At 42.1% G+C, this 12,349-nt stretch overlaps 1 protein-coding gene across 23 annotated transcripts in view; it reads left to right on the plus strand.

Moving 5' to 3' along the window:
* The window catches only part of SIPA1L1 (signal induced proliferation associated 1 like 1), a 368,059-nt gene that overhangs the window by 299,382 nt on the left and 56,328 nt on the right, over positions 1 to 12,349 (plus strand). For all 23 annotated transcript variants that reach the window (XM_081508904.1, XM_081508913.1, XM_081508901.1 and 20 more), the window contains one exon: positions 8,293 to 8,562. In XM_081508904.1, the coding sequence (XP_081365030.1) occupies positions 8,293 to 8,562 (270 nt within the window). The remainder of the gene's footprint in view (positions 1 to 8,292; positions 8,563 to 12,349) is intronic.

The following is a 12,349-nucleotide window of genomic DNA, read 5'->3' on the forward strand; positions in this document are numbered from 1 at the left end:
AGCTCCCTTTCAGCATGTGGCAACAGCAGCTGGAAAGAATCACCAGCTTGGACCATTCCCAGGATTTACATCTCTGGGTATATAAAGTCGCCATCACAGACAGAGAAGTCTGGTAAATATTGCCTTTAAACATCTTGCTCCAGTAGCTGAGAAGCATGGAACATTTGATGTTAAGAGACACTCAGCATGACAAACTGTCAGACGCTTTTCTTTTGTGTTCCGTGACCCTGATTCTCTTGCATCTCCCATTTGTAGCCAGTTGCTGTCCAGAACTCTTGAATTACTGTTTTTGACCCCTGCTGTCTCAGCCTGGAGGGCTGAATGTGACTTCCCAAGCTTTTTCTCAAGAGCATCTGCATGTGTCAGAAGTCGGCTTCAGAGGAGCTAGTCCCACTTGTGATGCCGGGGCAGTGTAGTTCCCTGACTTTACAAAGGGGAGCTTGGGAGCTCCCTGCCCCTCCCAGCTCTGTCAAGCCTGCAGCACTGTTGAAAATTTAATTTCTCTGTCTCTGGGGAGATTTCCTGATGGAACATATTTAATCAACTGTTTCTTTTCTCTTTTGAGCATGCACATGCTATTTTTGCTAGTTTTTTTTTTTCCCCAATCCATGAATTTGGTTTAAACTCGTTATTTTCTAAGTTTCTCTTAAGCTTTGGCAGTTAATACTTAGGCTTTCCAAGGCCAAGGCAATATTCTTATGCAATTTTTTTTTCCCCCAAAACATGACCAGTCCTGCACCTGAGCTTTAATTGATTCACGAGTGTCAGATGGTAGAATGTGTAAATAGTTAGGATGGTTGTCTGTGCCCTTTAAAAAGTAAGCACCAATGGCAGTATCAGTGTGCTTCAGTTCTTCAGACCAAGTGTTACAGACCAGAGTGTGCTCGGGATAGTATTTGGTATTTAGTACTGCTTACCTCCTAGGTGGGCGTGCCTATGTCAGAATGTGGTGAAAATCCCCTTCTCTCATAGTTTTAAGAATGGCTCCCTCTCTGATGACTGGATTTCCCTGGAAACCAAAATTTATATCCAGAACTTTTTGTTTTAGTTATCTTGAGGGCAGGGAGGGTTTATTCTGAAACTTACCTTCATTTCCTCAAGCACATAGTATTAATGTTAAGTATTTTGCTTAACTGCCAATTCAAGAATGACTCTTGAGTGCAATCGGAAAGGTAACCGGGTCCTTGGAGCACTCTCCAAGTGCTCTGTGATCCTCTTTCTCCTCCTTTCGCCGGTTTTCCATCCCATAGTCTCTCCTGTGAATTGTCTACTTAATAGTCTATATGTCTAAACAGGCACTTATAAACTGGAGAAAATAACCAAGCTATGTAACTTGCCTGGGCTTCCCTGGTAGCTCAGCTGGTAAAGGATCCACTTACAATGCAAGAGACCCCGGTTTGATTCCTGGGTCGGGAATATCTGCTGGAGACGTGATAGGCTACCTACTCCAGTATTCTTGGGCTACCCTGGTGGCTCTGTTGGTAAAGAATCCATCTGCAATGCGGGAGACCTGGGTTGGGAAGATCCCCTGGAGAAAGGAACAGCTACCCGCTCCAGTACTCTGGCCTGGAGCATTCCAAGGACTATATAGACCATGGGGTCGCAAAGAGTCAGACACGACTGAGCAACTTTCACTTTCACTTTTCATATAACTTGACAGCCTTAGGTACACACAGTACAGAGTTACAGAGGCTGGTCTAACGACTGATCTACTCAAAAGGAAGCCTGTTGATCGTCAGACGCCATCTGTCTGCTCAGGGGTCTTTCCCCGTGTTTCTAGGCTCTTCAGTTCATGGGGAGAGGGAAATAGATGTGTATGTGAGAAGAAACGGGATGGAGTGGGCAACATGACTGACATTGAACTGTGAATAATATTTACTGGAAAGATGGGTCCATGACAGGAGGTGGTTTGTCTACAGCAAAATACTAGACTAGATATATTTGCTGTGGTGTATTGATAAAAACAAGTAATATTTGCTAAGTTATTACCTTAAGATGCCAGGCCCTAGAAAAAAGCACTTTTAAAAAAAATCAATTTATTTATTTTAGTTGGGGGCTAATTACTTTACAATATTGTAGTGGTTTTTGCCATACACTGACATGAATCAGCCATGGGTTTACATGTGTTCCCCTTCCTGGACCCCCCTCCCACCTCCCTCCCCATCCCATCCCTCTGGGTCATCCCATTGCCCCAGCCCTGAGTGTTTGTCTCGTGCATCGAACTTGGAATAGTGTTCTGTTTCACATGTGATAATATACATGTTTCAATGCTATTCTCTCAGAACGTCCCACCCTCACCTTCTCCCTCAGAGTCCATAAGACTGTTCTATGCATCTGTGTCTCTTATTCTGTCTCGCATATAGGGTTATCGTTACCATCTTTCAAGAAAAAAGCACTTTTATATGGATTAGCAAATTTAATCCATGTAACAACCTTGTGGAAGTAATATTATTAATATTACTCCTAGTTAAAGGAAACCCACAGTCAGAAAGGTTAGTAACTCCCCAGCCTCATCTGGCAAATCCAGGTCTAACTTGAGAATCCAAACTGTTAGCTTTGTGTGCTTGGGACAGAAATCCTTTCCGTATGTACCAGTGAAAGCAGGGATATGCTAGTAAACTGGTTTTCTGGGGAAAACAAACTTGGTTTGTACTGTTTGCTGATTCCCATGGTGCAGATACTTCTACTGTGGCCAATTTCAAGCTAGCAACATGCCACCCCTGAATGCACACCCTCTGAGGATAGATGCTCAGAGTCTGACCCTGCAAACCAGGGCCGGCCGGCTCCAGCACAGCCTTTGTGGATGAGCTGTATTTTCCTTCATCTCCGCTTACTGCTTCTGGGGCATCATTATCATCCTCTCGTAGCCGTGGAGCTGGCAGTGATGGGACAGAAGAGTGTTAGGAACCTGCCCCCGTGAAGGCGTGGGATGGGGGACTGATTAGCACACTGCACAGCCCCGCGGGCCTCGGAGATGCACTCTGGCCCTTTCACTAGAGTTTCCAACTGAGACACCACGACCGACCGACCTCCTAGGTGGTTTTGAAATGATGCCCTGCATGCCTCCGGAGGACCAGAAGCCCGCTCTCCCCTTCCCTCCCTTAGAAACAACTTCAAAGAAACAGCTGAAGCATTAACACCTTGCTACAATTTTCAGCAAAATAAGATAATGCTCTTCTGTCACTTTTTTTCCCTCTCCTCCGCACTTTACACTCCCACGACTGTTTTGCTCGCAGCTAATTACCCTGCTCTTTGACTAGTCACTCTCCCCTCTGTCAGCTGGTGCTGCTGCTCCAGGGCCAGGAAGAGCAGGCCTCCTGGAAACACGCTGCCCTCCTCCCCAGCTGCGTGTTTCTCAGGGTCCCCCAGACCCAAGGGTCACAGGGCCCAGGCTCTAGCGCGGGGATTGTATGTAATCACCACCATCCATGTATGCTCACACGGAGGCATCGCTAGTTTGAGAAAGGCAAAGTTTTTTTTTTTTTTTTTTTTTTAATGAAAAGGCCAGTTGAACAACAATAAAATGGGGCTTCAGCAACACCTGTAAAGTCCAACTCTTCTTCCTGTCCTCAGGAAATAAGCACACCCTCCATGATTGCTCCCACAGGAAAGTATTAAAGAGAAGATGGGACAGGGGAGGTAAAGCCAAATTCCTGAGGCCCCTACTATGTATTGGGTTTTAAAAAAAGTCTTCATGGCAGCTTTACTTCCATTGAAACAGTGAGCAGAATGAGGGTTGCAGAGGTTTAGTAACTGTGCAGAGAGTGAACATGGGCAACTAGGGTGACGGCATGATGGAAGCAGTCCTAGCAGAAACAGGTTTGGGATTCAGCTGTGGACTTCACCAGAAGGCTCCCCCCAGGGAGTGAGATGTCACAGTGCTGGAGGGACCCCCTACCCTGTCTGTCGCCAGTGGGAGTGTGTGACCAGCTGTATGTCTTGGTGCCTGTGACCACTGACTCGAGCAGTCATTCTTGTGGCAAGATGAGAAACACCTAGATAGCGGATTCAGTTGTGATGCTCTGAATGGTATTGCATGGAAGTGATGGGCCTTCATTCTGCTGAGGGCCACCAGCCTTAAGATTTATTTTTTAATTGGAATATAGTTGATTTACATTGAGTGTTATTTTCAGATGTACAACACCATGATTCAGTTAATATATATATATATGTATTTTTTTTCAGATTCTTTTCCCTTATAGGTTACTACAAAATAATTGAGTATACAGTTCCCTGAGGAAAGCAATCAAGGGCTATTCAAGTGGAAAAGCTAAAAACAAGTTACCTAAAAAGACCAAATTATTTTTTAAGTAAGAATTGATTGCAAAGATTTTTTCCTCATTTTAAAAAACGAGTATTGCAAAGGGTATCAGCATCCTGCTTTAGAGCGAGAAGGGCTGTTAGAAACCATCTGGTTCAAGTCTCTGATTTTTTTAGATGAGGAACTTTGGTTCAAGGAAATTAAGTTTTTTGTTGTTTTTTTTTTCCCCAAGCCAAAATCACATGGTTTATTAGAGACATAGCTGTCCCCAAGCACCCAACTTTTCTGATTCAGGACTCCAGTATTGTGATGTTCTATTCAGTGTACCACTCAGCTGATTTTCTATCTGTATTTCTTAAGGTCTTAAGGGTAAAGGGGAGAGCAGTGGGTAGTAAGAAATTAAAGAAAATGTTAGAATAAAAAAGCCAAAAAGAGAAAGAAGATGGGGTGACTTTTCAGTTAAGTTAGGGTTTTGGCTTGTTACTTTGTGTCACTTTTAGTTCCTAAAGTTTAATTCCTGTTGATTATAGCTCTTTAAGAATTGTTGACATTTTGTCACGGGCTATGCCCCAAGTGAAATGCAATAGTCAGATGTAAGATGAAGTTTGGGGACCTAGAATAGAGATATTCTTTAGTTAGTGACTAAGACTAACCTACAAATAGACTTATTCTGTGGATTCAAATCCTGGCTCTGCTACTTCTTCTTAGCTGTGTAGTCTTTGTAAATTAATCTCTGCAGGCCTCCATTTCTTCATCGGATCCACGGGGCTAGTGATACTCAGACCTGAGAGTTATAGCGGAGCCAGATTAGTGCTAGCCAGTCATGAGCTGTAAGCATCAAGAGTTTTTGTTGTTCAACACCAGATTTTACTTGGAGTAATACAATACAAATCCCTTTGTGAATTTTCATGCATGTCATTAAAAGCCAGCTTTTATTTTTGTCCTCCAGTGTACCGCCCACTTCTGGATTCCATATATCATTCTTGTATCTTACAGAGATGAGTAAGGGAGCAGAAGCAAGTGGTGGCCTGCCGCCATGGAGGGCAGTCAGAAGTGGCAGGATGGCAAAGGTTTAGCACTGTGAAATCTCTGCTTTTCAGTCTCTGTGAATGCATCTTCTCTCCCTGCTTTGGCCTTATCATACTTGATTCTATAATTATGGAATATGCAGAAAGTTTCTAGTAGTATGCTAAGAGCGGTGGGGACGAAATATAGACTACAGAGATGACAAAATCTCCAGCTTAATGGGATCTTTTCACCAGTTTAAGTTTTAAATGTGATGTAGCTTAAAGAGTACTTGAACTAGAAGAAAATAGAGTAATTATCAATTGCAAGTCTTTCATTTTACAAAAAACTAAGGCCCCAAAGCTGATGTTGTCTATTTGGTATTATGTTATTATTGTTTCTATTTTGTTTATTTACTTACTTTTCTATCCTGATGCAGTATGGGCTGCAATCAGCCTATGGAGGTATAGAATTAAAATTCAGTGAGGGGATCTCTGGTATGTGTGGAAGGGGGTGGGGAAAGGGGGAAGGTGAATTGAAAACATGGCCTTGGGGGAAATTTTTGAAAAGTTAATACCCCAGGATACGTGGTAAAGTTCGGTACGTATTCTGTACTTGTGTTGGTTCCTAGCAGCTGACAGAAAGGGGCGTAGATGGTACGGTCCGTTGAGTTTATAAGTTAAATAGACCATTGCAGAGGAGAAGCAAAGCTCGCCATGATTTTGAGGTGGAGAGAAATTTTTCCATGCATTATCATAAATTTGTGTTAATATTCTTTTGGCTAGCTACAACGTTCTTGCCTTGTATTTCCTGATCCAGAACCCTAGATAAAGTACGATCAGAAATGAAAGATTCATATATATTATAGTAGCACGTGTGTTAACAACCAACCATGTGGTGATGGCATATTTTTGTCAGAAATATTGAATCAAAGCTGGATACTATATCAGAGCCTAAGGTGATAATCCCTCATTTCGGAGAAAAGGGTTCATTATGTCAGAAGTCAGTAACTTCTGAAAGTAATGTCAAGTGGGCCATACAGTGTTCTGCAAACTGCAGGGCGTAACTCTTAAATGGATCATGAAATCCGTTTAGGAGGTTGCACCCAGTGTATTTTTTTCTTTAATGAAATGGATTAACATGGAATATAGCAGAATGGAAGCTATCAGAGGAGGGTTGTGTGTATTTATGGTTGTGCTGTATCACAGTGTAAAATGTACTTGTCGCCCAGATTGTGGTCCAAAAAGTTTAAAAGCCATTGTCATCCAAGCGTAAAAGGGGCACAGCAGAGTCTTGGGCATAGGGTCGGAATAGGGTTGACCTAGGCTTAGGCTTTGGTGGGGGTTGGAGGGAGTGGCAAAGAAGCTCCAAGCAGAGGTGCCTGTTGGAGGTTTGGGCTGAGACTGAGGAGGGCAAGGACCCCAGCAAATCCATGTGCTCCAAAAGCAGCACTTTTCAAAACCTGTGGCTGTCATCGGGATGAGGGAGAGTACGTTTGTGATTGTTGGGAGTGTTACCCTGAAATATATGAGCAAGGTCATGAGAAGGGGGGACCGTTCCATTGTGCTCATTTTCCCACCAACAAGAGCCCCTTCCCCAGATCAAAACCAGGCCTTCAGCTGGAGGCTCTATGGATATACATGTCCAGTACAAGAGCCATGAGTCACCTGTGGCTACAGAGCCACTGTAACGTGGCTGGTCCCAAAGGAGCTGTGCTCTCAAGTGTAAAATACACTCCAAATTTATATGGATGTAAAATGTCTCGTTAATTTTTTAAATACTGATTTTTTGATCGCTTGTTGAAATGATAGCATTTTGGATATATTGAGTTAAATAAAATGTATTCTTGAATTGACTTCACCTGTTTCATTTTGCTTTTGTAATGTGTCTGCTGGACATTTAAAAATTACATACATGGCTTCTGTCGGTGGCTCATACTGTATTTCTGTTGGACAACGCTGGTCTGGACTTTCCTTATGCTGCCTCTAAATTTCCTCTTAAAGGACTGTTTTGCTATTACTCTTAACCTTTCCTTTCGAGATTTTTCCACATGCTTCTCAATCTTCGAAATGTCTTTAAGAAAAAAAGTCTTTTTTTTTTTTTCACTTAGTGATGAAATTCAAATGCACAGTTTGAGTTAATGCTTTGGTGAGAATAGATTTTTTCCCCCAATAATTTGCCTATCAGTCAAGTCAGTAATGGATTGAACCTTCCTTGGTTGGTTGGGGAAAGGGACTGGAAAGTGAGTTCCTCCTTTCTTAAGGTTTGGGGGTTGGGGTGATGGCACAAAAAGAGGGTAAAATGATGGGAGACAGTTGTGTGCCTGCCGTTCATTTCACTCAGGCTAGTGCCTGGGGATGGCCTTGCAATGAGAGATTTCTGGCTTTTGGGGGGGTGTGGGGGAGGCCTGATTTTAGATTATGCTTTGTTCTCCGGTGATTTGATAATTGCTAATTTCAGTAACTGGCACTTTTTTTTTCTCCTCCTGAGCTAAATTTGGCTCTCAGTTTGGATTTCAAGATTTCTCTCTACTTATTTTTGACTGTCAGGATCCCAAGAAATTCAAAACTATACACCCTTTTCGATCCTTAATCATAAGGGAAGGATGTAAAGCTTCCTTGTGATTAAGGATGTAAAGCCACCTGTTTCCTCTGAAGCCCCATCTTAGAGGTCTGCTCCCCCAGATACTGTCCTGGCACCTTCCTCCCCAAGTCTCAGTGCCGACTCTACGCCTGCTCCACCTGCACCCCCCACCCCCACCAGGGTGACCATAGGTCTCATTGTCTGTCCAAGATTCCATATCTCAGGTCCAGTATTTGGAACTGAGCAAAGGAAAATCTGGGTATAATGCTTCCGAGGATTCTGGTTTTTGAAAGGAAAATGATTGTAGGGCTTCATGATTGAAAGATGGTTTGAAACTGAAAATGAAGTGTTTGACGCATTTTAACTGTTCATGAGCATCCGTGTGGTTCTGCCAACAAGCAGAAGCGATATCGACATTTCTTCTCTCTGTGCCCTCCCCCTAGGAGTTGCTCTGAGACCTACCGCATGCCAGTGATGGAGTACAAAATGAACGAAGGGGTTTCCTACGAATTCAAGTTTCCCTTTCGAAATAACAACAAGTGGCAGAGGAATGCCAACAAGGGGCCTCATTCACCTCAAGTCCCGTCCCAGGTGCAGAGTCCCATGACCTCGAGGCTGAACCCTGGGAAGGCAGACGGGAAGATGCCTCCTCCGGAAAGAGCCGCCAACATCCCCCGCAGCATCTCTAGCGATGGGCGCCCGCTGGAGAGGCGGTGAGTGTGTCTTCCTAGGTTTGCCCTGAATCTCTGCCCCAGATTTAAATATCTCCAGAAGTGTTTGAGGTACCCATATTTTACCAGAAATCAAAAATTAAAACTGAGATGCGTGCCCTAGTGGTCTTCAAACCATGGTAGCATTCCAAAGCCAGCAGGATAAATGAAGATGTGTTCCAGCAGAGCATTCGACCCTGTGTAATGGCATCTGGGCTTTGCTGTTTCATTTTGCTGTGATACCAATGGAAATCATCGTTGCCATATGAACTAGAACTTGGCAGTCTCTTTGAGGTAACATTGACCATATCATCATCTTTGACAGTCTTTGACTTGTAGAGGATTAGTGATATGATTGCAGCAACAGTGAAGGTTTTTGGTTGAGTGTCTGTGTTTGTGTTCCTTTGTTATAAAAAATTGTGAGAAGGGAAAGCCACTAGTATAGTAAAAACATACTTTCCACTGCTCTGAATGCAGAAGAAAATAGTAGATGTTAGAACACTCAGTCCTGAGTAAAGTAATTAAAAGGAGTGGGGATTGAAGGATCACAGAAAGTAACAGATCAAGGTTGGTTGTTAAATGGAAAGTCACAGTGGATTCCCTCACAAATCATAACTGGTTAATTCTTTCTTAACCAGGATGCCCTAGCATTTTTGTCTCAAATTCACTATAAAATTCAGCCCTGTGAACTAAGAACCTAGGGCAAAAATTAAAATAGAGTAAATACTCTTAAAATGTGAATACAAATGGACTGTATAATTTCAAGTCATTGTACTATAAATTCAGATACTCCAGATTACCTCGACTACAGTGTAACTCAGTAACCTGCTAGTCCTCTGCTGGAAGAAGCTGACTTCTTTCTGTACATGCACTGCCCTTTCCCCGTCATTGTGCTTGTCTTGATCACATCTCTGCATGTTCTTGTGGTCCCCACACTACAAAGGGGATCAGGAACCCTCAGAGCTGGCAAGGAGAAGTCTCTGTTCCAGAAGCTGCTGTGGGAATAAGAAAGGTCCCTGTGGAGCCAAAATGTGAGCCTGACTCCAGCCAGAACAGGGCGCCAAGGAAAACGTCCCAGCGATGCTTCAGAAGTCATTGGTTCAGACTGAGAGCAGAAAGTTGGAGGTTTTCAAAACCACACTATGATGTCTTTTATCTTAAAAGATGTAAAACATTGTCACTTAACTATTTTAAGAATACTAGAATACCATGTAGAAATAATCTGATCAAAACAGACAACCGAAAAAACCCTAGTTGTCTTTCTAAAATTCCTCATGTAATCCTGGGGATTTATTTACAGAGCCTTGCTATTTATCTCAATAAAAGATTCCTCTCCCAAAGTGGCTACATTCCCATCTGGACTCCTCTTGCTTTCATTATTTTCGGGAAGGAAAAGCATCCAAGTGATCACTGAATAAATTCTTTGTTCTGCACATTCCAAACTTGGCTCCCTCTGAGGTGTGTGTTAACTGGAATTCATGATTTGGCCCACATTTTGAAAGATGAACCTAGGAAACCGTTGTTTAGAGAAGGACGTTTTTTTCCTCTCAATGCTATTTTCTTTCTTCCCAAGACAATCATCAGGATTTTACGAGTGAAATCGGTTTCACATTATTTTATATGATATTCCATATAATAAAATAGCAGAATGTATTTTGATTCCATGTTGAATTTAATTTCTGCAACAGAAACTAAAGCTTATGGCTGAATGTAATGGCCTCTGAAAGTGAAAATATTTTTTGTAGCTTATTATCCTCTTAGGATGCAGGCAAGTGCTGTAGAATGCATCACTCCATTTACAGAAGTTCTTTCTGTGGGTGTTTGTGTGTACCTTTCCCATAACTCTACCCAAAGGATAGGGAATTCTCATGCTCTCCCTGTAAGACTGTAATAATAGCCCTGTGGCTCTCCAAGGCATAAGATGAAAGTGGCAGAAGTGAGGCTACCAATGGTTTTTGGAAAATTTAACCTCTACTAAGTCTTCTTAGTTTCAGATATCCTTTAAGACACTGGACTAGGATTTCAGATCTAATGATGGAGGGCTTATAAACACTACGCTCTAAATTTTCAGATTATTTGTCTCCTCTTCATTTTGAAGGGTGTAGAATTAGATGGCTGTTCCTCTCTTGTAAAAATTTAAGTTTGATGTCCTATCCCATCATTCCTAACTTTCAGTAAAGCAATATTTCTTATTTAAGTTTTAACTTTGAGGCATACATAAAAGGTACTGTTTGAGAAACTTTATATTGCTACTGTTTGCTGAATGAGTATTCAGTAGACTCCTGACATCCACCAGGAATACTTCTTGAGTCCTCCATTAAGACCTAGGGTCATAAAATAGACCTGAGAATATCATTTCCTCCATGAAACATAGTAAAATAAAAAATTTAAGCATTCCCTTCCTAGTTCTACTGAGAACAAATTACCTTACTGAAACATGGATGTGATGCTCCTGGCTGGCCATACCTCCCCATCTGACTCTTGCCCTTCATGCCAGCCCTGCCCCTGGGTACCATTTGCCTTTGTACCTGGGCCATCTGTAGAGTGATACAGACCTTTCAGATGAATCACAAGTGGTCAAAACAGATGCCAAGGTCTGCCATTCCTTGAATCTTACCTTACCAATAGTGGCATAAGCCTGATACTGAGACTAAAGGATGGTCCCTTGGTATCAGTATAAGATTGGTTCCAGAACCTCCCTGGATACCAAAACCTGCAGTTGCTCAAGTCCTGTAATTAACCTCAGCAGGTCTGCAGATCATGAACACAGTAGTATATGTATTGAAAAAACTTGCTTGTAGAAGTGAGCCTATACAGTTCAAACCCATATTGTTCAAGGGTCAGCTGTATTGGGTTTACATGGCTGGTTTGTTTCATTTATTTTTCTCCCCCAGGTCAGGCAAGTTGTATTAAACTGTAGAGAACCAGCTTATTTAGGATGAAGTGTGCAGCCACCTCAGGCCTACTCTGCACATGCTACACAAATCTGCCTACTTCATTCACCACGACTGGACACAGCACAATTCATTTTAAATGAAAACTGAATATACTGCTTGTAGAAACTTAATTTACTGCTTGTAGAAGCATAGTTTTCTTGAATTGTATGCAAGTTCCTAGACTTAAAGGTCATTAGAAACAATTTAAAAAAAAAATACTTGTGGAACAGATTATCCTTTTTCACAATTTTTATGACAAACTAAAAGGTGTTGGTATTTGGAATTTCTAACAAGAATTATTTCACTGAATTTTGCTCTCTATACATTGATTAGAGAAATTGATACAATAAAAGTAGATGACCCATTTGCCATCTAATTAGAATAAAGTCTGATTAGATTTTGTTTAAATATAGGAGCTGTATGCTATCTAGGTGGCCTATCAAGTATAGAATTTTATGATATTTGTGGGAGAAGTTCTTACTGACAGAATTTTTTTTTTTTTTTTTCAGTAACAAAGTTGTGTTCAATTCTTTTTGACCCCATGGACTGCAGCATGCCGGGCTTCACTGTCCATCACCAACTCCCAGAGTTTGCTCAGACTTATGTCCATTGAGTTGATGATGACATCCAACTATCTCCTCCACTGCTGCCCCCTTCTCCTGCCCTCAATCTTTCCCAGCATCAGGGTCTTTTCCAGTGAGTTGGCTCTTTGCATCAGGTGGCCAAAGTATTGGAGCTTCAGCTTCAGCATCGGTCCTTCCAATGAATATTCAGGGTTGATCTCTTTTAGAATTGGCTGTTTTGATTTCCTTGCTGTCCAAGGGACTTTCAAGAGTCTTCTCCAGCACCACATC

This window comes from Giraffa tippelskirchi, chromosome 7 (genome assembly GCF_054371585.1).
Source record: "Giraffa tippelskirchi isolate mGirTip1 chromosome 7, T2T-mGirTip1v1.2.pri, whole genome shotgun sequence".
Taxonomy (NCBI): domain Eukaryota; kingdom Metazoa; phylum Chordata; class Mammalia; order Artiodactyla; family Giraffidae; genus Giraffa; species Giraffa tippelskirchi.